Source organism: Panthera tigris, chromosome C1 (assembly GCF_018350195.1).
Source record: "Panthera tigris isolate Pti1 chromosome C1, P.tigris_Pti1_mat1.1, whole genome shotgun sequence".
NCBI classification, from domain to species: domain Eukaryota; kingdom Metazoa; phylum Chordata; class Mammalia; order Carnivora; family Felidae; genus Panthera; species Panthera tigris.
The window spans coordinates 78,417,315-78,442,186 of NC_056667.1; the positions used below are offsets into that span (position 1 = coordinate 78,417,315).

General features: G+C 35.9%; 2 protein-coding genes across 10 annotated transcripts in view; one reads left to right on the forward strand and one right to left on the reverse strand.

Moving 5' to 3' along the window:
• Positions 1-276: 276 nt before the first annotated feature.
• Positions 277-18,388, reverse strand: TMED5 (transmembrane p24 trafficking protein 5). 2 transcript variants are annotated; one of them, XM_007073410.3, is made up of 6 exons: positions 18,200-18,388; positions 11,658-11,755; positions 5,357-5,540; position 3,366; positions 3,228-3,281; positions 2,521-2,636 (listed from the first exon to the last, which is right to left on the reverse strand). In XM_007073410.3, the coding sequence occupies exons 1-6, from the start codon at positions 18,386-18,388 to the stop codon at positions 2,575-2,577; spliced, it is 588 nt and encodes a 195-aa protein (XP_007073472.1). In that variant the 3' UTR covers positions 2,521-2,574. The 2 variants fall into 2 exon arrangements, with proteins under 2 accessions (XP_007073470.1, XP_007073472.1); XM_007073408.3 differs by lacking the exons at positions 3,228-3,281; position 3,366 and having other exon boundaries at positions 277-2,636.
• A 111-nt stretch (positions 18,389-18,499) lies between these two features.
• The window catches only part of CCDC18 (coiled-coil domain containing 18), a 108,240-nt gene continuing 101,867 nt past the window's right edge, over positions 18,500-24,872 (forward strand). For 2 of the 8 annotated variants that reach the window (XM_007073414.3, XM_042997909.1), the window contains exons 1-4: positions 18,892-19,009; positions 19,680-19,860; positions 21,045-21,208; positions 21,983-22,157. In XM_007073414.3, the coding sequence (XP_007073476.1) occupies positions 21,075-21,208; positions 21,983-22,157 (309 nt within the window). In that variant the 5' untranslated portion in view covers positions 18,892-19,009; positions 19,680-19,860; positions 21,045-21,074. Of the gene's footprint in view, positions 18,581-18,891; positions 19,010-19,679; positions 19,861-21,044; positions 21,209-21,982; positions 22,158-24,872 lie in introns of those variants that run through there. The other 6 variants (XM_042997906.1, XM_042997911.1, XM_042997910.1 and 3 more) reach the window with 6 other exon arrangements.

Below are 24,872 nucleotides of genomic sequence, written 5' to 3' on the forward strand. Positions count from 1 at the left end.
ATCATTAATGACCCAAATGCAAATGAGAATAAAACTCTAGGCCTTAAATATTACAGTATTTTAAGAGTTTATGTAACTAAACACCAAAGTCAAAATCAGCCATTATGTGATAGCTTAATTTTAGCATAATTTTAATTTCAAAATTTAATACTGACATTTAAAAAACCACACGAGGCAGATAATCTGTATGCCAAAGAATTTAGTTCTTTGTTCACTGATTATACTTTTTTTGGTTAATACAAGTAACATTCTTAATCCCACTCTTCATTTTGTGCCTATAAGAATAAAATTGTCCTCAGTATTCCTAAATTCTTTGTTTTCCAAATAAGGCCATTATAAGGTAAGAAGTTACTGAATCACAGGTTTAAAATCAGTGGCATGAATCATACGTAGATGATGTAACAAATTCATTGTTAAGTAAGGAATCAGTACAGTACAGTAGCCAGCCAGAGGTAGAATTCTTAATCACAGTTTTATAGAAAAGATGCAGTAGTTTATATCTGCACTGTTTTATTAGGTATAGTATGGTAAGTTTGCTTCTCATTTTGAGTTTAACAGAAGGGGGGAATGGGACTTCATAGGCAATTATTGGCCCTTGTTTTGCCTGTATTTCAGGTGCTACTCCTGGACACATAAAAGCATTTCCTTGGGTCAGTTAAGGTAATCAATCCTCATTTTTAAAAAGCTTCAGAGTATGGATATCTAACCTTTGTTCTCCCAAAGGCATAAGAAGGAGGGAAATAAATCTTTTTGTACCACTCTGACTGTAAATTAATAAACCATTCTCTTGATATCATTGCTTAAGAATTCAAGCAGTACTAATGTACAGAGGGGTGCTATATTCAAACTTGTAAGCTGATTGTTTCTAACTCATATTTGTCTTAACCAGTATTACAAATCGATAAAACCTAAAAATTCTACTTAATGTAGCTAAATTACTAGTATACGAGTAAGACTCCATAGACCCAATAAGCAAGGATGTCAGAGACTTTATATAAAGTTATTCACATATCAACTCTAAATTTGGGATTCTGTAGGCTTTCAATCCTTACTTGAATGTCAATAAATAAAGTGATCAGAAAAGTAATTTAATGAAAGTTATAATAAAAGTTGTAATATGTTTACCCAGTGCTAAATCTTACAGTAGAGTTTGTTTCATAAAATATACCTGAATACTTATAAAAGACAATTCAAAACAATAAAACAACTGTAAAACAATAAAAGCCATGGCCAAGTATAGTTTCTACAATTAACTAGCATTTAGTCTGATTATTATTTAGGATAGGGTCATTAGTGAACCAATCAGATTCTAGATACTTAGTTTATTTAAGTGAACTTAATTTTGATCAGATGTTCTCAAGCTTACTCAAATTCTTCTTTATTGATTTTGTTATTTTTTTTGTTGTTGATTTTAAGAACTCAGAAAAAGAGATCTTTATTTATGTTAGGCCCAGATTTTTAAAGCAATATTTTCCTTCACAACTGTTGGTAATAATGTATTATCCAAGTCAATAATCATGTTAAAATTAACATAACACTGCTGATAGGTAATATAAAAGTATTTTTTGTCACATTTAATTTCAAAATTCTAGATCTTAGTTAAGGACTAGACAAAATGTGTCCCTATGGAGACTGAGCTATTTCATTTCAAGGAGAAAATTTTTCCAAATTTTAATAATGACTGAGCAATTTAAGAATTATGAAAATATTGGCCTTTGGGGACTGTAAGCTAAGTCTATAAAACTAATACTTTTTGTTAATATTTTAAATTGAAATATATTTGGTTATAAAAGTCTCACAAATCTGTTTTTCACAGCTATGTGTCTATTTACATTATAGGAGAGATACATATGTAAAAAGAAAAGTTGAGTTTTTGTTTTCTAAAGATTATTCCAATCTATGATTAGGTAATTCTCAGATGATTTATAACTTAATATACTGGAAACTTACACAGTTAATTTATAATTGCCACATTTACAAAGAAACTTCAATATATTGAAAACCTGTATTAATTTGTATTTGCCAAATTTACAAAGAAACTTCTAGGTAAGAGAATCTTTTAAAAACATTGTTTGGTGTTGCATTTGGGCCCAAAGCTCATTTATTTAAATCACCTATGACATTTGCAAAAGTTTTTCAAACTTAGGAAAATGCTGTTATTAATATGGCTTCATTCAATTATACCTATACTCTGCAAAATATTTGTTATATTTTTAAGTACAACTGAAGCAATAAGACTACTTGCACAGATGAAAGTGAAGACTTTCCTTTCACATTAAAATTATACTTGCTTCACGCTTGTGGTAATACCTGAAAATCTTTTTTGAAAAGACTATTAATGGTCTTGGACTTTAACTGTAAGGTATATTACATTTTTCCATCTCTCTTTTTTATGTTAAGTAGTCTAGTTTAAAGTTTTAAGTTCTACTTTTCCTCTTATCTTCAAATAGACTCTTCAGCATATAAACTTGAATGGCTGACACTACCACCATTACCACTAAGTTAACCATAGACCAGAAATTGACTCTATCAAAGTTGCTTTCTTGGATATTTCGATCACGAGCTTCAAATGCTCTAAGCAGAGTCTGGATGTGACCGCTTTTGCTTAGTCTGGCCTTGATACTGTTGATGGATTCCTGGAGATAAATAAAATAATTTTACTATAAAAGAATGCTCAGTAAATTTAAGCCAATTTAAACATGTGATTCACAGTACCCTGACATTCATATTAGTTTTATATCCAAACAATTAAGGGACAGGTGCTACTTGGATTACCTAAAGATCTCTGTAAGTTTATGTAACAGTTCTCCTGGTTTATTTAAATTATTTTTTTATAAATAGTTATTTAACAGAGGAGCAAAGCTACTGTAAATTGAAAATAATGTGAAAATCTATTTGAATGGTATAGTACCAGGGGTTTTACATACATTACCTCTTTCTCAGCCCTCACAACCATAAGAAAATAAACTAAGTTTTTAAAAAACCTAACTGATAACAGTGTTCAGGTATTTGTCTTTATATAATGCACTGTGGGTTTATATTTTCTTCTTTGAATGTTAGTCTGGCCCAGTGTAGTGTCTAGCAAAACACCCAATGTTTTTATCTCAGAAAATGTAGTGAAATTAGAAAATATTCCAATTTTTGATATGTATATTATACATCCCAAAGTATAAGCAAATCTATTTTTTAAAAAATGTTCCAAGATCACATTTGTAAAAGCTTATTACTAAGATGCACTCTAAATTGTACATCTTCTGAAAAACGTATTTTTATAGTAGGGTCTTGGTGAGAAGTGATTTGAAAACTATAAAAGGGCTATATGAATAGAAGATAAAATTGAGGTTTGAAATGATGTCATAGTTGACCCTTGAACAACATGGGGGTTAGAGATGCCAATGCCCTGCACAGTTAAAATTCCATGTAAATCTTTAGATTTCCTAAAAACTTAACCACTAATAGCCAACTGTTGACCAGAAGCCTTACTGATAACCTAAACAATCAGCACACTTTTTGTTATATGTATTATATACTGTATTTTTATAATAAAGTAAGCTAGAGAGAAGAAAACGTTACTCAGAAAATCATAAGAGAAAATGCATATACAGTACTACATTCCACTTACTAAAGAAAATCTGTGTGTAAGTAGATGGCACAGTTCAATTGCAGATTGTTCAACAGTCAACTGTACTTACGGCAAAAATAAGAAAATACTAGAAACAGACTTTCCTGGATAGTCATTTTGCTTAAGGTCCTCACTTAAGCAAAAACTATACTCAAAATTTCAGACTCTTCTGCTAAACCTACAAAACTACAAACTGTAGTATTTATCATTTAGGCCTATTTGTAAAGAATGGTAACCTAGTAATGCAAATATTGTCTAGAAAAATAAAGAATTCAGATCCCCAAATAAAAAGATCATGCATAATTCTTTTCAATGTTATAGAAATGATACTCAAACACAAAATTATTTATTAAAGTTTGCTGTTATGAAACTAAATTTTGGGGAAGTAAAGCTGAAAGACATTTTATTTTTCTTTAAAAAGGACTTACAAGTACTTAAACCATATTTAAGTCTGAACTTGCTGGTCATTTTGTTTAACCATGTGAATGAATTCAATCTCCTGAGAATGCAGTGAAGTACTAATAAGAATAATGTAAGTACTACTGTTCTTGTTGGCAAAATAAAAATGGAACAATAAGTTAATATGATTGAGATTTTAAATATATATCTATGGGAAATGGTGAGATAAAAAACTGTTACGGTAAAAATTCATACCAATCAAACTTAATCCTTTCAGTTTGTATTCTTAGTAACACTCGTGGAAGAGCTAAGAAAACTAACATTTTTTTGTACCAGACACCATTTAAAGCACTTCTATACATGCTAGATCATATTTCATCCTCACAACAACTCTAGAGGTATTCTCTCCATTTGGCAAGTGAGAAAACCAAGGCTCTGAGAGCTCAGTTACTAAGAGTCACACATACACGATTGTTTAATTTTCCAACTTCGTAAGCTAACTGATCTACATATAATAGGTCTCTTCTATAATTTGATAGTTGCTTTCCTAATAAACCTCAAGTGATCAAAATACCGTATTATAAGAAGAAAAAAAAGTTAGGTTATAAAAGTATTAGAGGTTACACAGTTTCAATTTGCAAAACCATGTTAGTTTTCCTGCAGGAGTTTCTATCATACAGCTATATATGTTATTTACAAATATCACTCAGTAAATTCTATGATTTGATTACATCTATCTGTGGCTGAAGGTACTGACCTATTCCCCCTATCGCTAGTACTATTATTAACAAATAGTAACATGTACATTTCACTATGCATGTTAATGATAAAAGTATAAAGAAATTCAAACAAAGAAGCCATATTCTAAGAGTTTTTACTCCTGAATGTAGTCCTAGTTTCTGGTGACTGCTAGGCCTCGTCTGAGTAATTTAAACAGTGTTCCCAAATTAACCAAGTAATATCAAATTTCATGTTATAAAAACCATGCTGTGAGGAAAATGCCTCTACATCTTAAGGGTTTACAAATTACTCACTTTTATTCTATGTGCAAGTACACTATAGATCATTACATTCTTCTGTTTGTGAATATTCTAAGAGAGTTTCAGAGTTAAGAGCTTATGTTCAAATTCTATTTCCCTCCTCTCTAGTTATATGAAAGAAAGATTACTTAAGCTCCCTAAAGCACAATTTCCTCATTGGAAAGATGGAGATAAATAGTCCTCAGAGTTCATAAGTAAAGATTACCTGAGATGATGCAGAGAAAATGCTTATTTCTGTGCCTATCACATAGTCAGGCCTGTGGATAATTTTTATTTATTAAAAGATCATACTGACCAGGATATCTTCCAGTTTCATATCCAACATGTCTGTGCCAGTAATATATTTCTTCCAGTCCTCTTGTTCTTGCATCTGTTCTCCCATATTATCCAGGATTAATTCAAAGAAAATCACCTTCTCAGAAATGGTGCTGAATGTATTATCAAAGCAGAACATGTAGTCACCGTCTTCAGTCTCTATCCTGTGTTAAAAAAAGTGTATGTCTTCAGTTATCTGTACTTCTATTTAGGATCAAAGAAAAAATTCCTATAGATAGAAAAAGAAATAACATGGTTTACGTTAGTAATTGGACAGTTTGCTGACAGCTTAGTATTGAAAGATAATTTATAATTTCTTGGGAAAGAGGTAACTTGTTAATATCCATGTGCTTGGCATTGGCTCAGGAAATTATGGTAAAAGGTCTTGACCTAATTTTTGGAAAAGGATAAGATTAAAAACATAGATACATGATACCTCAAAATGATCTTTAATATTTACAACTATTAAAAGTAACTTATAAGTCAATTTGTATGCAAATAAGACCACAAACCTCCCCTTCAATTGAGGTAACTCTAACGTGAGTTTTGTTTTCAAAAGTAGTGATGGGTTGTTCCAAATGCTTTTCTTCCAGGCCTCCTACAGATTAAGAATGTTTTTATAACATACTTTACAAAGGTTAGGATGAGGTCAGTAGCCAACAACCAGAGCTTTACTGTCAGTGGCATTACCCTTTACTGTGTAAATGCCACTCACATCTGACTTATACTTTTAATCTTGGTCTCATTAGCTTCACATTCAAGATAATTGGCCTGGGCACAGTTACTTTAGCAAAGTGGCTTCCTATTTTTTTTTTAAACTTTAACAAGAAAAATACTGCATAGGCTAATGACATTTACTAGTGCCGGCCACAAAAACCACTGAAACTGAGTTTTAGTTTTTGTTGGGACTGGTTCATGGAAGGTTGGTTTAAATGATTCTGAAATTTTCTTATTTCCAATACAATGGATTGCTTAAACTGAGGTACGTGTATCATTTTCTATAGCCTTGTCACTACAGCATGTGGTTCTCCTCTTTTTAAGTCAGTCCCCATCTCTTCCACCTGTTTCCAACTTGAAGCATAAGAGATAAGTACTCAGTAATTTGACTGGATTTTAACATATATACTATACATAAAAAATACTAAATGCTTATCTACCCCCCAATAAAAAATGCACACTGCTTTCACATATTCTATCTCTTTTAATCCTTACCATCATATTTGGAAGTTAGGCATAATTGACCTTTTCAAGGTAAGTAAAATAAGGTTCACATAAAATACTTGCCTATGATCACATAAGCCTGTCATACGCATAGACGAAGTTTGGTTTTGACTCTCGAGTTAATTGATCTTTCTTTTCGTAATACTGTTCAGAGCCTGTCTGCATTCTTTGCGATCTCCTCAGCCATGACAAACCTTTGTCTTTGAGGATGTATTTAACCTTTGGAAGAAGCTTGAAGAATACTGGCAAATACAGTGGGGAACAATTTTAAAAGGAAAAAAATGTTATGACTATTTGTAAAGTATAATTCAATGTTAATCACTTTTTAGTGTAACTCTTAATTTTGTTTAGTCTTTATTTTATTTAACTCAACTCTATTTAGCCACTTTTAACCCTGAAATGGATAAAAAGGGGAAGCTTTCTGTACCTACTCTTTTTACGTGTACAGATAAAGACACAGGTAAAAAAATTGGTTCTAAAATTTCACGGGATGATGAGGCATAAAAGTCTAGAAAGGGTGCATGGGGACAAGGGTAAAAATGAAAAACGTTTGAGAAGCACTGACATGTATGAACTTATGCATGTGTATGAAAAAAAAAGATGTTTACTACTTTATAGTCATTCCTATACTAATCTCTTTCTAAATCTGTGTTAATTACTTTTAGTAGAAAGGAACTTTATTACTACAAATGATACAAAATATTACCAAATAAGAAATGCAGTTAATTTTCCTTCCAATTAGAATAAAGAACATAAGTCATCCAAAATTAGTAAGTTCTCATGTAAGTTAGGGTGGTATTAATTCAGTTGTCTAGAAAAATACATACACACACAAAATTTCTCATTCCCAAAAGTGCCAGCCAATAGCTGTTACTTAAGGTGTTTGTAGCTCTGGAGACATTTTTCCTAACCCTGCCTTCTGGAAGGACAGTATTTGTTTTAAGGATTTAACAAAAAAACTATTTCAGTGTCATAACAGCTATTTTAGTTGCCTTAAAAAAGTTAATATAGCTAGGGGCACCTGGGTGGCTCAGTTGGTTGAGCGTCCAACTCTTGATTTCAGCTCAGGTCATGATCTCATGGGCTCTGTGCTAGCAGTGTGGAGCCTGCTTGGGATCCTCTCTCCGTCTCTCTGCCCCTCCCCCCTGCTCTCTCTTTCTCAAAATGAGTAAACATTAAAAATTAGAGGAGGCAGGATAGATCAAAATTCTTGCTTTCTGGGCATCTGGGTGGCTGTCAATTAAGTGTCTTGACTCTTGATCTCAGCTCAGATCATGATCCCATGGTTGGTGTGTTTGAGCCCCATGTTGGGCCCTGTGCTGATGGCAAGAAGCCTGCTTGGAATTTTCTCTCCTCTCTGTTCCTTTCCCACTTGTGCTCTCTTTCTCTCTCTCAAAACAAATGAATAAACTCTAATAAAAGAAAAAAAGCAGTGTTCCAAAAAAAACCCAAAACAAACAATTCTTGCTTTCTACTATACAATGCTTAGAATATTTCTGGCACATAGCACTATGCAAGTACTAGCTATTACAATTATTCGTATTTTTTTTAAATTTTTTAATGTTTATTTTTGAGAGAGACAGAGACAGAATGCGAGTGGGTTAGGGGCAGAGAGAGAGGGAGACACAGAGTCTAAAGCAGCCTCCAGACTCTGAGCTGTCAGCACAGAGACCGACGCGGGGCTCGAACTCACGAGCTGTGAGATCATGACCTGAGCCGAAGTCGGACGCTCAACCGACTAAGCCACCCAGGAGCCCCCAATTATTCGTCTTTGTTAACCAGTGTATGTGGTAATTGATAGTAAATACTAAATACGTCTATGAATGAATGAGGGGGAAGAATATCTCAACTATAATACTCTTTTCAATAACAATACTCTTATTTTTTATTTTTATTTAATTTTTAGATTTTTATATATATTTCTAAATTTTAAAGTTTTAATTTTTTATTAAATTTTTAAATTTTATTAAACTGCTTTATTTTTTTTTTTAACGTTTATTTATTTTTGAGACAGAGAGAGAGCATGAACGGGGGAGGGTCAGAGAGAGGGAGACACAGAATCTGAAACAGGCTCCAGGCTCTGAGCTGTCAGCACAGAGCCTGACGCGGGGCTCCATCTCACGGACCGCGATATCATGACCTGAGCCGAAGTCGGCCGCTTAACTGAGCCACCCAGGCGCCCCAAAACTGATTTATTTTTTAAATTTTTTAAATCTTTATTTTTGAAAGAGAGAGAGACATAAGAGTATAACTGGAGAGGAAGACAGAGAATCTGAAGCAGGCTCCAGGATCTGAGCTGTCAGCACAGAGCCTGACGTGGGGCTTGAACCTACAAACTGTGAGATCATGACCTGAGCCAAAGTCAGACACTCAACTGACTGAGCCACCCAGGTGCCTCTAAAATGCTTTTTAAAATGGCACTTTACCTATGCAGAGCTCAGGAAAAATCTTTGTATAAACCATTAATACAGAAATAGTAATTTAAAAAGTCAGTTTAGATTGATAAACTGGGAACTATGCTTTTTCTTTGATAGTTATGAACAGAAACTAAAAGTGTAACTTATCTTTAAATTTGAGACTATAGAAAATATGTAGAATTTCTGCCATTTTTTTCCTCCAATTTCCTCCTTTCCTTTAGGAATAAATTAAAATGAACTGTTAGGAAGAAAAGGTATCTTGCTTTCTTGTACAGAATTACCTCTCATTAAACCATTGGGAGAAAAGACTGAGTTTATAAAAGTTCACATTTATTGAGTTCTTTAGATATGCCAGGCCACTGTTCTAAGCACTTTATATGTATTAATTTTTTTTTATTCACCACAGTCCTCTGAGGTACATGTTATTACTTTTTCTGTCGTTTTACCAACTTAACATTTATCATGATCATTTTGGCAATAAAGAAACTGATGGGAATGCAAGCTGGTGCAGCCACTCTGGAAAACAGTATGGAGATTCCTCAAAAAACTAAAAATAGAACTACCCTATGACCCAGCAATTGCACTACTAGGCATTTATCCAAGGGATACAGGTGTGCTGTTTCGAAGGGACACATGCACCCCATGTTTATAGCAGCACTATCAACAATAGCCAAAGTATGAAAAGAGCCCAAATGTTCATCGATGGATGAATGGATAAAGAAGATGTGAGATATACACACACACACACACACACACAATGGAGTATTACTCGGCAATCAAAAAGAATGAAATATTGCCATTTACGACTATGTGGATGGAACTGGAGGGTATTATGCTAAGTGAAATTAGAGAAAGACAAAAATTGTATGACTTCATTCATGAGGACTTTAAGAGACAAAACATGAACATAAGGGAAACAAAAATAATATAAAAACAGGGAGGGGGACAAAACAGAAGAGACTCATAAATATGGAGAACAAACTGAGGGTTACACGAGGGGTTGTGGGAGGGGGATGGGCTAAATGGGTAAGGGGCACTAAAGAATCTACTCCTGAAATCATTGTTGCACTATATGCTAACTAATTTGGATGAAAACTTAAAAAAATAAAAAGTAAAACAAGTTAAAAAAAAAAAAAAGAAATTGAGGCATAGAGCACTAGAGTAAGTTAATGAAAGTTACACAGCTAGTGAACAGTGAAACCAGTATTTAAAACCAGGCTGTACAACTCACTCTTAATCACTACACCAAATTTCAAACCTACCTTCTAAAAATTAGATTTAAACAAAAGTTTATCTTTAGTTATATTAACTTCTTAATATATTTTTTTAAGTTTTTACTTATTTTGAGAGAGAGAGAGCCCTGCAAGTGTGTGGGCATACAGCACTTGAACAGGGAAGGGGCAGAGAGGGAGAGAGAGAATCCCAAGCAGGATACGCACTGCCATCACAGAGCTAGACTTCAGGCTTGATTCCACGAGAAATGTGAGATCATGACCTGAACCGAAATCGAGTGTCAGATGCTGAACATACTGAGCAACGCAGGGGCCCCTATCCTGCTTCCTCTTAATAAATGTGTATCCCTGCAGACTTAATTAACTTCTCTGAGCCTCCTTGTCTGTAAAATGAGAATTGAGGAATCAAGGAATCTCTCATAATGGGCTAGAATGATTAATTTAGAAGCATATAAAATGCAAAGCCTAGTTTATGGCAAACATTAGACTGTACTTGCTTTTCTTCTAACTGCAAACTCACAATTTAGTTTTAATGCAATGAGTAAACAAAGTGCTGCAGTAGAATAATAGAATGGAAGAGGGAAACACACAAGATATGAACAAAGAGAAGTGAGATGTAAGAGAGCATATATAGCCTTTTGTTAAACTCTAAATTTGTAACAAGTTATTTTCTTCCTTTCTGGCTTCCTATGGTCAGATCTTTTATTATCATATCTTCTAATTATCTAAGAAGAATGAGGCCTTAGTAAGAGGCATACATATACAACACATACGTACAAAGACATACTATACTTTTTTTTTTTGAGAGAAAGAGGAAGAGACTGAGTACAAGCAGGGGAGGGGCAGAATCTTAAGCAGGCTCCATGCTGCCAGTGCAGAGCCTGATGAAGGGCTCGTTCTCATGACTGTGAGATCATAAGAGCTGGATGCTTAACTGACTGAGCCACCCAGGCATCACTGTACTTGTTTTTTTAAGCAAAGGAACAGTGGACAAATATGATATAGCCAACAGCTAAAAAAAAAACTATAGCCTAAAAACTAAAAAAAAAACAAACCCAAAACTATATACCTAAACAGTAACTTAAAATGGAAAGGTTGTGCTAGCTAGAAAAACAGGTTTAAAATTCCACAACAGACTGAATTCAACACCTAGGGCACATTCATCCTATTTAACCAAAGCAAAGAAAGAAATTAGTTAGGATTAATACAATATGCCTAAAAAAAGGGAAAAAAGTTAAAGGAAGACATTTTAGTTTATACTAGACCACTCTCAAAGACTGCTTAAAATGTTCATATGGAATCATTTAATACTAATGTTTAGTATCATCAAATGTGCTAAATTTCCCTGCCTTGCAGATAGCCCATTGGTATTATTCAGCCCAAGAAACTCAACTAAGGGATTACTACTTACGTGTGAACTCCATCTGATTTTCTTTGTTCAAAAACTAAGGTTCTTCCTTGTGGAGAGGCAAGATGGAAATCAATATCTAATCCCGCTCCATCTAAGACCTGTAGAAAAGCACAAAAGAGAAGAACACATTATATATAGAATAAAAAATATATGAAGTAGATCATGTGATGAAATGATTTTCTTTCTAAACCTAGAGAGGTAAGAAAGTCAACAAGATGCATGTAAGGGCTAGGAAAGAGCAGAAAGACCATCCATTCAATTCCATTCATTTCCATTCATTTTTGGAACTTTCTTACCAATTCATGTTGCCAGCATCTAAATTTAGGCCTTATAAATATTACTGAAATAATCTTCCTAAAATGGTGCCTTGGTTGAGAGGCCCTGTAGAGTGGAAAGAAACACGAAGGGAGTTCAAATGATAGACCTTACCTAGGTAATTTAGGGCACACTTATGTAACTTTTCTGTTTATCTTCAATAAAATAATAATTAGCTATTTCTTAGCACAGAACTCAAAACTTCCATGATCTGACCCCAACTGACTTAAGTGTATTCACCTATTATTCCCCAATATGAACTGAATATTCCAACTAGGTTGTTTGTTTACTGGTCAAAGAACACAATCTGTTCCTTTACAATCCCAAAATGTCCTGATGACGATGATAGCTAACAATTAGAGTGTATGCCACACATTGTTTTAAGTGCTTCATGTGGTTTAATTTCCTCACAACAATTCTAAGAAGCAGGTCTTATTATTATCATCAAGACATAAATAGAAGAACCAATCAACCCAACAAACAGAAAACAAACAAACAAAAAAGTGAGGCATACAGAAATAATTTCCCCAAGGTGATACAGCAATGAATGGCATGGTCAAAACTTGAACTCAGCAATCTGCCTCCAATAGCTAATCTTTTTCTTATTTCACTCTATTTTGTTTATTATTTTTTCTGGTGGCTTTAATGGAATGATATAAAAAATTACCTATTCCTGTGCTCTACTTACTGATCAACAGTAGTAGTTTCAAATGGCTAGCTAAATATACAGAATTCTTTTTCTTCTTTACATCCCAATAAAATGAAGAATATATATAATGATATAAATATTCCATAACAACACTGGAAACCAGTAGCTATCAATCTCAACATTCTCACTGAAACAGACTAGAGACACATTTGTTGAAATCAGTGCCCCACGGAGGACCTGGGTGGCTCAGTTAAGCATCTGACTCGATTTCAGCTTAGGTCATGATCTCCCAGTTGGTGGGTTTGAGCCCCGCATCAGGCTCTGTGCTGACAGCATGGGATTCTTTCTCCCTCTCTCTGCCCCTCCCCATCTTGCACTCTCAATATCTCTCTCTCAAAATAAATAAACTTAAAAAAAAAAAAAAAGAAATCAATCAATGCCCCATTTTTCATGTTATTGGTTTTTCTGAGAGGATTAAGTTCTGAAAAAATAGTTAATATACACAGACTTTAAAATGTTTCCTCATATGAATATACATCCTCAGAGAAATTTAGGAATGTGTAACCCATAAAAAATGAGGTTCCTAGTATGAAAAATAAGCTCTTAAAAAGATTAAAAAATGTTGCCAAAATTTATTTAACAAATGCTATGATAGCAGAATAAATATGGATAGAGACTAAAAATCAGCAAACTGGAAGGAACCACGGAATTCTCAGAACAAGGTGAAAAAATAGAGATGAAAAGTATGAGGGAAATTTTAAGATCATTCATGAAGAACAGAGCTAAAGATTTCAAATATCTAACAAGCATTTCAAAGAAGACAACCAAGAGAAATGAAGGGAGGAAATCATTAAATAATAGAACAAAAATTTTTGCTTCAAAAGATAAAAATCTTTGTAGACTGGAAGGGACTAATAGAGGTGAAGCAGGATAAATGAAAAAAAGAGTAAAAATCCTACTGACTTTCCCAAAGGATTTAAAAAGAACAATCTAGAAACTTCCAATGATAAGTAGTAGAGAACTGCAAAATAAGAAGAACTGGGGGATGGGGGCACCTGGATGGCTCATTCTGTTAAGCGTCTAACTCTTGATTTCTACTCAGGTCATGATCTGATGGTTGTGAGACTGAGCCCCTCGTCAACACAGAGGCTGCCTGGGATTCTCTCTGTCTGACCCTCTCACACTCGTTCTCTCATGCTAACTCTCTCTCTCAAAAATAAATAAACTTTAAAATTGAGATTGGCATCAGAATTCTTATCTATAATACTAGATGCAAAAAACCATAATGAAGCCATGTCTTGAATGATCCCAATTAAAAAAAAATATTTGATAAAGTGAAAGCAAAAAGTAAGTACATTTTTAGATGTCCAAGGACTTAAAGTATTTTAAAAGAATTATTCAAAGAATCATCCTCTAAAAAACTAAAAAAAGATACCCATTAAATCAGAAAATAAGAGATCTAACAAAACTAAACAAAGATTTCAGTAAAACAAAGTTTAAAAGAGATTATTGGTAGTGACTGTCAGGCTTAATGAAATTGTTTAAAATGATATTTAAGAATACAGAATATACTTAAAAATACATAAAATACAATTTTAAGATGTAAAATATTTATTTAAAAAAATAATAATCTGAAACTAAACTTCCTGATGATTTCACTGAAAGATTAGTGCCACTTTCCCTAGTCTGTGCTGTTGCTTTAACAGTCATTCGGTTCCTATAAGGAAGGCTTTCTTCTGTCTTCTTCCTCAATACGTGGCACATGTATTCTTTTTACCAATCGCCTTGTTCCGCTCACTCCTTTTATGCCTAATAAAACTGATTTTTCTATAGATCTGAACTCTACTTCTAAAATGTCTTCTCCGGAGGAGCCGGGGTGGCTCAGTTGGTTAAGCATCCGACTTCAGCTCAGGTCATGCTCTCATGGTTTGTGGGGTGGAGCCCTGCGTTGAAGCCCCGGGTGGGACTCTGTGCTGACAGCTCAGAGCCTGGAGCCCTGTTTGGATTCTGTGTCTCATTCTCTCTCTGCCCCTCCTCAACTTGCGTGCGCGCACTCTCTCTCTCTCAAAAAAAAAAAAAAAAAAAAAAGAAAGAAAAGAAAGAAAGAAAGAAAGAAAGAAAGAAAGAAAGAAAAAGAAAAAACTGGAATGTCTTCTCTCAATTTCCAGATGAAATTAAGTCCTCCCATTAAATACTCTCATAGCTGTATATACTTACCTTCATTAGAGTTACAATTTACACTTATGTAACAATTTGATTCCTGTTTCCACACTAGATTGTATGAGTATGAGAACATGCACTATTTTTTTACTCATCATTGTATCCATAGCGCTTAGCATAGTGCTCACACAAATTAAGCACTCAGCAATGATTTAAAAAGTTAAATGAATGATCTATTTTAGTCATAAGATATGTGTATTGACATTTAAAAATTTTAAGAACTGGGGTGTCCTTGGGGCGCCTGGGTGGCTCAGTCGGTTAAGCCGCCAACGTCGGCTCAGGCCATGATCTCACAGTTTGTGAGTTCGAGGCCCGTGTTGGGTTCTGTGCTGACAGCTCAGAGCCTGGAGCCTGCTTTGGATTCTGTGCCTCCCTTTTTCTCTGACCGTCCCCTGCTCACACTCTGTGTCTCTCTCTCTCTCAAAAATAAATAAACATAATTTTTTTTTTTTTTTTTAAAGAACTGGGGTGTCCTGGGTGGCTTATTCAGTTAAGCATCTGACTTTGGCTGGGGTCATGATCTCACGGTTTGTGGGTTTGAGCCCCTTGTGGGGCTCCGTGCTGACAGTGAAGAGCCTGCTTGGGATTCTCTCTCTCCCCCTCTCACACTGGTACTTTATATAAAATAAATAAGCTTAAAAAATCATTAAAAAGTTTTTAAGAACTTAATATAATGTGGGTGTGGTCAATTATTTTAGAAGTATCCTCTTAACCTTGAAAAGTAAGAAATGGTTAAAATTTTTCAATATGTCACAGTAACCCAAAGGCAATGTCTGCAATGTCTGTTCTCTGATATTTTAAAAATGAAAACAAAAAGCAGTAGCTTATTGTTATTGGAATATTAATCATGGAGTTGGAAAATGCACACAAAAAGTTGAAGATTATCCCTTATCCTAGAAAGTCCTCCAACATTGTCTAGGACTACAGACATTAAATGATTTTCCTCCCCCCCTTACCCAAGAACAACTATATTGTTTAGGGGGAATGCAGTGGGGGAACAGTCCCTTTAAGAGTGACTAAAGATGGAAAGTGTAAAGCTAAATGAAGCTAGCTATTTAACTCAGGAAGTGTAAATGTAGAAAAAAACTAACATTCAGTGCCTATTTACTATGTGTCAGGAATGACCTATGAACAATTATTTACATTTTTTTTCAAATCAACTCTATGAGGTAATTACTATTATCTCTATTTTACAAGTGAGAGGTTAAGTAACTTGTTCAAAATCACATAGGTACTAAGTGACAGAGTCAAGATTTCAAACCAGGCATTTTATCTCTAGAAGTCTTATATGATAATCACAAGAGGTCAGTAGTTAATATACATTTCCTCCCTAATACCTGGATTAATACTAAGGAATTTTTGAATAAGACAAATTGTTTTCTTACCTGGATTATTTCACTAACCCCCCGTTGGTTTCCTTGCCTCTAATTTCGCCCTCCTTAAATCCATCTTCCACACTGTACCCAGTGACCTATCTGAAAAACAGTTTTGACTGTTACCATGCTGCTTGTATCTTCAATGGCCCTTGTACAGAACAAGGGCAAAGCCATGCCTGTATGGCTTCATGGCCCGCGTTGGGTTAAGATTCATGATCCTGATCCATCCAGCCTTCTGACACCTCCAATCTCTTTTCCTTCTACTTGCACCCTAGACTTTACAGTTTTAAAGTCTAATAAAGACCCAGCACTTGTGTCCACATACTGCCCACCAACAAAACATACTATGCATATACTATTCGTTTTGTTCCTTTTCCTGAATTGCCCCTCCTTCCTTGCATTCTTGTCTCACTTAAGCATCTTTTTAGATTCAAATTTATTTTCTCCAGAATTCTTTTCTGAAACCCCAGAGAAGTGGCTCTTCTCTACAGCACTTAACAATACTTTATTGAGGGGCGCCTGGGTGGCGCAGTCGGTTAAGCGTCCGACTTCAGCCAGGTCACGATCTCGCGGTCTGTGAGTTCGAGCCCCGCGTCAGGCTCTGGGCTGATGGCTCGGAGCCTGGAGCCTGTTTCCGATTCTGTGTCTCCCTCTCTCTCTGCCCCTCCCCCGTTCATGCTCTGTCTCTCTCGGTCCCAAAAAAATAAATAAAAAACGTTGAAAAAAAAAATTTATAAAAAACAAAAACAAAAACAATACTTTATTGAAATTACCTATTTATTGGCCAGTGTCCCTTAAATAATAAGATCCCTGAAAACAGGAACTTTTTTTTTTTTTGTCCGTGTCATCGTGGGTCTTCTCGTCCACACTCCTCCCACATCCCCCCACCCCCGACCCTCGCCAATTACTGGCACATGGTAAATGAACTTTTGAACCACACTGGTAATCAATAGATGTTGCGTTCTAGTCTCAGTTTTGCTCACTATGTAACCTTAGATACTGCGCTATTGCTTTCCTTAAGTATCTATAATTTAATTCTAAAGTTCCTTCCGATATAAATTCTACATAACTTTTTATTTTGCTCTATACGTGACAGTAACTGTTGTTGAGAAGATTCTTTACATCAACTTAAAAAAATTAACATCTTATTATAAATTAAGTAATTTGTGAAAAATTAAAAGGCGAACCACACCAATGCATCTTTTTTTGCAGTGCTATCTAGAAACATCAAAATTAGCTGTGTTGAACTAACAAGATTTCTTCTAAGAAATTATCCTCTACCACGATGACTACATCAATTAAGGCAAATCCCTACATATTATTATGCAGATACTAAAAAGAAAACAATGGGAGAAATGCTTACAATACTGAACAAAAGGTTATAAAGTTTTAATATACAATTAGATATTACCTGGCTTAAAAATAAATATCTGAGAAGGAAATGTACCCTTAAATACATCAATAGCTCCTTTCAAAATATTCCAAAATCGGATTTAGTGATAATCACATGTTCACAATTCAAAAATCCTTAGCTGAAGCAATGACAGTGAACATTTATAATACCGGAATTGGGTGAGCGTGGTGGGGGTAACAAAACAAGTGTCATCATCTCCTCCAATGACGAAGAAGAACGTGTTATCAGTCCTGTATTGCGAAATTCCCAGTATTCGGAGCATGTGCTGGTTAGCAAGGCGATGGGTGAATTATGAAACAAAGAGGGAAACCACCGAGATCACCAGTATTGGCCTCTTTCCGACCAGAGGAAAGAGGAGAAGGCGGGTAGTGAATTCCAGGTCCCGCCTAACTTCTCGGTCCCCGGCCCCAGGAGAACCAAGCCTCGTGCGCCTGCGCCGAGCTGGCAGGCCACCCAGGCGGCCCTCCCCTGTTCACCACCCCGGCAGTCCACAAGAAGTTTCTAAGAGGGTGAGAGGCGAAGACGGTGTAGCTAGGATAAAGGAGGCTGGCTCACTCTCCGCACTTACTTGGTACTCAATCTCCAGCGAGGCCTTCAGGGGCATGGGCTGGTAGAAACACTCCTTCTGGCCGGCCGGAAGGGTAAACGTGAAGTCGCTGTCTAAGGAGGGAGTGAAGGCGGCAGCCACCGGCAGCAGCACTGGGTACAGAATGGCCAGGAGGAGCACCGGGAAGGGCAGCCAGATCTTGACGCCCATCCCTGCCGGGGCGATCTTGGGCTAGAAGAGACGCGGGAGGTGTGCGTTACTGGCACCTAGGCTCCGCTTTTCCTCCCTGGACTCCTCGTGGTTGGCAGGGAAACCTGAAGCCTGAAGCCTGAAGCAACCCCAGGTGGTGGCCACGACGGCGGCACAGGATCCCTCAGAGCGGGAAACACCGGCCTCCAAAGGGTAGGGACCGAGGGGCGGGGCCAGCAGTCCTTTTCCGCACCCGCCTCGGCCTCGGCCCCCTCAAGCCCGGCGTGAGCGCGCCCCGCCTCACACTCGAGCGGCAGGTTCCCATGGCTTCCCCCACACCAATGGGCGTCTTAGAAGTAATTGTGGGAAATGTAGTTCGGAGCGAGCGGGCTTGGATGCGCTCGCTGATCACTATCCCCGACCGACCCCGCGTCGTGGCGTCACCTCACGCAGAGCCTGCGCAGGGGGCGGGTCTGAGGCCCGGGAGGCGTGTCCCCAACGGCTCCCGCGGCGGTTCGAACTCCGTGCGGCTGTGGTTCGTTTGTTCTCCGCGTGAAGTGTTTGTTGCTTACACGCCCCGAGCTCTGTAGAGGGTCTTAGGCTTCCGAACGCGGATGAGAGCGCGGTGTGCGCTGTTGTCAGGTGGGTCTGTCTCCCAACTACGGCTTGGGTGGTGACTGCTCCTTGGAGGGTAGAAACAGGCCTACCTGGAGTTACGTTCCTTTCCCTCCCAGCACCCTCGAAAGCGCTTCGTTTTCACCCTTACTGCGCTGACTGCTCTGCAGGGTTGTGTTTTACTTGAGAAATCGGGGAGGGTTAGGGTTAGTTTTTCTCTGCTGCTTCCAGATGAATGTAGGATTAATTCTGTCAAATTGAGAGTAGTTGATAACAGGACAATACAACATAAATCTCTGATCTCCTTGCCAAATGAGGAATCTTTTAAGACTACAACCCATCCTATTACTTGCAAAGTTTATAAAGAACACCTTGTTCTTCGGTGTTGATGGGTATGCGTGCGTAAAGCTACAAACACGTTATTAGGGCCAAAAATACTTTGCCACGTGTGTGAGAATAGACTTTTATAACTACTGTAAGTTGGAGGGAAGAAAAAAAATCTTTGACAGTAAATGCTCTAATAAGAAAAAAAGTTAAAAAGCAAATATATTCGTTGGTACTGAAGTGTTAGGGAATTGTTACATTAAAATACACAGATGTTGGACCCAAAACCTGATTTAGTTGAAACGTAATATTGAATGGCATTTTAGAATTTGCCCAAATTGTCTGTACCCCTTTTTCCTTCACCATCCTGTAGGAGGCTAGAGATGTTGAAAAGATAGAGCACAATGGGGACCTGATCCACTGACTTTTGTATGGGAGAGTCTTCTCACTTAAGCAGAAACAAATTTGTGCAAACGAAAGGGGGAAAAAGAAACATCTTCTCTGCGATGACATAGCATCTCATTTAATTTCCTGCCACAGTTTCTTACAATAAGGTGAGGGTTTTCTTTTTAATCTTCCTCCTTACATCTGAGAAATTTTGAGTGGGAAGTAAATTTACCAAACTATTTTGGCTCAATGAAAGGAAAGAAGGGCAATTAGGGAGTCATCATTTATTCACCGAACATACTGAACTTCTGCAAGTGCCTTACAGTCCTGAACATAATACACAGGACTCCTAACCTTTTGGAGCTTGCGATGTGGTCAGAATTCTAGAAGGGTAATGAGAGAGAGATGCTACAATGACAAAGGTAAATGGGATTTGAAAGAAGAATGTAATTTTAAGATGCAGAAAGATCTACAGGAGTAGTAAAGATTTTAAAGCCTTAGTTTTTATTATATTAGTTACTAATATATACTTTGAAGCAATGATTTTATGTATTAATTATTAATAACAAAATGTGGCCCTTAGTTACGATTTTTTATTTGCAAAGATTATTTAGTAGAGAATTTCACAACTCCAGAGATCGTCATCAGTTGAAGAAAGAAAAGCTTTTCTTCATGTATTTCTATGAGTTAACTTGCTAAATGCCATTTTGATCCTTATGGTTGTGATGTGACTGTGTGTGTTTTTTAAACCTTATAACCATTTTAAATAGGAGAAGGAGTTAAACTTTACTTGGTAATAAATTGCTTTTAAGAAAATATGAATGATTATAATGATACCATTTTTATCAGGTTTCCGGACCTTGTAACTTGAGCATGTAAGTTCAAACAGCTCATATTGAAATTGATTTATAATAAGTTAGAAATTACAGTGCAACATAATTAAAAGGTCTTTGGATCCTGATGACTTCGGTTCAAATCTTGTTTCTACCATTGACAGTTTGTATGACCTTGAGTATATTATTTAATTTGTCATATTCTTAGTTCATCTTTAACGTAGAATAAAAGTACTTAATGCACACAATTGTTAGAAAGATTAAATGTGCTTGGAGAAGGGGGACTAGAATAACTAGACCCGGTATATAATAAAAAATTGACTCACTGAAATTCTATTGAACTTTCCATTTGCATGGCTTTACAGTGCAGAGAAATTCCTTGTTACTGGGGTTTTGTTTTGTTTTGTTTTAAATTACTATGAAAGATTGCACATCATTTGAGAAAACAGAAAAATAATGAGTTAAATTCTATTATTGTGAGAGTATTTTGACTGACACCACAGATTCTTTCCATCAAGGTACAAGAAATTCATTTCATTTTTTAAGAAATGGAATCTAGTTCATCAGACTACTGTAATAAAGACCATGAAGAAGAAAGTTTGCTTGCAAATGTTGCTTCTTTAAGACATGAACTGAAGATAACGGAATGGAGTTTGCAGAGTTTAGGGGAAGAGTTATCCAGGTAAGTAAGTAAAATCATATGTAGACTTTAGAATATGACTTTATGAATGTAAAATGTATGAATTTCATTATTATATATTTTGCTTCTAATAATATTTACAATAGGAAATAGTTTTTCTGTAATTTTTAAAAAATATTTATTTTTGAGAGAGAGAGAGAGAGACAGAGCAAGAGCAGGGGAGGGGCAGAGAGAGAGGGAGACACAGAATCTGAAGCAGGCTCCAGGCTCTAAGTTGTCAGCACAGAGCCTGACACAGGTCTGGAACTCACAGATTGTGAGAGCATGACCTGAGCCGAAGTCAGACACTTAACCGACTGATCCACCCAGGCACCCCAATTTTCTGTAATTTTTAATGTAACCCTTGGTTTTTTGGGTTTTTTTTCAATATATGAAATTTATTGTCAAATTGGTTTCCATACAACACCCAGTGCTCATCCAGGAAAAAGTAGAAATATTAGGGAAGTGTTTGTACATTAAGTTGATACTTTTACTATATTAGGACTCAGTATAAAATATATGTTTCGGGGTTAATCTTTTATTATTTTGACTCTTTTTTTGAATCTTAAGTAATTCTAGCGTATAGAGCCTCTAGTTTAAAACTAATTACACTTTATTAAGAAATTTAGTTGTGACATTGCCTTAAGTTCAGAACTGAATGTGATTTCCAGCAGCACTTCAGGTGCTTTTCTTTCTGTTTTCTTATTTGATGTATAGAAATTGGAGTGAATACTTAAATCATCTAGGAATTAAAATGTATTTTTCTTTTTTCTCTAGTGTTAGTCCAAGTGAAAATTCTGATTATACCTCTAATCTCTCAAGGTCTGAAAAACTCATCCTGGAAGATCTTTCTCTGCCTAACCAGCTTGGACTTCTGAATCACACACCTTATAAAAAAGTTTGTAAAATGCCCAGTGGCCGTACTGATTTTGAAAAAAAAACAAGAGATAAGGTTATTGTTTTTAGACCTGTCTACATAAAAGTAGTTTTGGTTTTAGATCTGTCTAAAGATCTAAAGTTTTTTCTTTAAATGTCTTATGTTTTCCATAGTCTTTTATCATCATGCTTAAGACTCATTGAATTTAAATGTTATGGTTCTTTTTGTGTCCTAACAAGAAAATAGTTGCTTTGGTGTGTTGCTCTATTTTTAAACTTCTATATTTATTACCTTTTTGCAATTAAATGGCTTGCTTTCCTAAGTAAATTGTAACTCCTGTGATTTTTGGCACTATCCCATGTACGGAATAGGTAATCAGTTATTTATTCAGTGGTTAAGGTATATTTACCATATTTAGCCTGCATCAGGTGCTATATGATAACATGGTATTGTTCTCTTCATTATCCCTGAATTTTGTGGATGCTCTTCGACATCTTTACTAGTCTGGAACTCTCTCTCTCTCCATATTTCGTATTCAATCATATTGTCCATCTCACTGTGTTTACCTTTCTTCCTTACTCAACCCTTTAATCTCCCATTCCACTCTCTTCCTATGCTCTATTGCCTCACAGCCAGCATGCATATATAGATACAGTTGCATATGCACTTCATCATCTTTTCGAATAAAAATTTGTCTTCCCACTTCAGAAAGCTAACAATTGAGATGTTTTTTCTTTTTTTTTTAAGTTTATTTAGATATTTTGAGAGAGAGAGAACATGCACACGCACAAGTGGGGGAGAGGCAGAGAGAGAGGGAAAGAGAAAGAATCCTAAGCAGGCTCCACACTGTCAGCGTGGAGCCCCATGTGGGGCTCAAACTCATGAACCATGAGATCATGACCTGAGCTGAAATCAAAAGTCAGATGTTTAACTGACTGAGCTACCCAGTGTGCCCCAAGAGGTTTTCTTTTTGTAAGGAAGCTACTTAATGAAGCAGTGTGAGCCAGCAATTTAGAAAATAAATTCAAATTCCATGTCTACAAAGATTATGTAATTCTGGGGGCAAAAAAATTTTTTTTTACATTCTGGAAAATTGACCTCTATCCTAACTCAAATTGCTGATCAGTTTTGTTACATATATGCTTTATTTGAAATCATTGTGTTTTACCTTAAGCAAAATCAAAAGACAGATGATAAATTGGAGGGGGAAAATATTGGTAATGCCTGTTAAAGACAAAGGGGTAATCTCTTTAATATGGGAAGAGCTTCTAGAAAGAAAAGATAACCCGATAGAAAAATGGGCAATAGATATGTGTGAAAAAGGAAATTAAAATGATCTTCAAACAAATAAAAAGGTGTTCATTCTCATTCATAATAAAAGGAATTCACAGTGAAACTAAGGTACCAGTTCTTAACCTATCAGATTGTTAAAACATCCAGATGTTTGATACCGTGTTTTGTGGTGAAATTAGAAGGAGATAGGTGTTCTCATACATTGCTGGTAGGAATGCAAAATGATATAGCCCCTGTGGAGGGGCATTCGGTAATGTTTCCCAAAATCACAAATACGTTTACTCTTGATGTGGAAATCCCATTTCTAGAAAAATACCTGACAGGTATGCCTGCATAAGTACAAAATGAAACATTGTTATAGCAGAAGATTAGAAATACCTCAAGTGTCCAGTAATAGGGGATTAGTTGAATAAACATGCAATGGAAACTGCAGCTGAGGTGGGGGAGAGAATAAAAGAATAGACTTTCCAACTATATTAATTGTGGAGAGATTGGCAGGATATATAGTTTAAAAAATGCAAGGTACAGAATGACCTAATTAGAATGCTAGATTTTGCATAAGTCAGTGTGGGAGTGGGTAATTTGTATTGCTTGCAAATGAATGTGGAAACACTAGAAGACTGGGCTTAGTTAAGACCATAACTTAGTAACTCTGTAGTTAATAACTGTATAAGCAGTTCCCTATTTTTTTTTTTTTTTTGCTGTGTGATTGGTGTTTTATAAATAAGAAACTTATAAAAATGGTTACCTATCTACTAAAAATGGGAATGAGGCTTCTGTATGTTTTGTATAGTTTTGACTTTTGGATTGCATAAGTATATTACTTTTTCAAAAAAAAATTATGTCTTGAAAACCTCAACCTTCTAGAAAATTAATTTATTATAAAATATATATTTAAAAGTATAATAAAAATTTGTGTATAGTTTACTTTTTTATTTTTATTTTTTTAATTTATTTTTTATTTTAGAGGGAGAGAGCACAAGGTGGGAGAAGGGCAGAGGGAGAGAGAGAATTTTAAGCAGGCTCCATGCTCGGTCTAGCGCCCAAAACAGGGCTCAATCCCATGACCCTGGGATCATGACCCTAGCCGAAATGAAGAGTTGGTTTAAAGAATTTATCCATTTTCCATTTTATTGTTGACAGTCATTTGGTTTTTTTTCCATTTATTGTCTCTTATGGGGAAATTTAGTATGAATATTTTTATATTTTCAGGTGTAAAAAAAATTTTTTTAATGTTTATTTATTTTTGAGAGAGACAGACTGTGAGTAGGGGAGGAGCAGAGACAGAGGGAGACACAGAATCCAAAGCAGGCTCCAGGCTTTGAGGTGTCAGCACAAAGCCTGACGCAGGGCTGGAACTCAAGAGCAGTGAGATCATGACCTGAGCCGAAGTCGGCCACTTAACCTACCGAGCCACCCAGGCGCCCCCAGCTGCAAAACTTTTAAATTTATACCCAGGGGTAATATTGTTGAGTCTTAGTATGTTGAACTTTACTG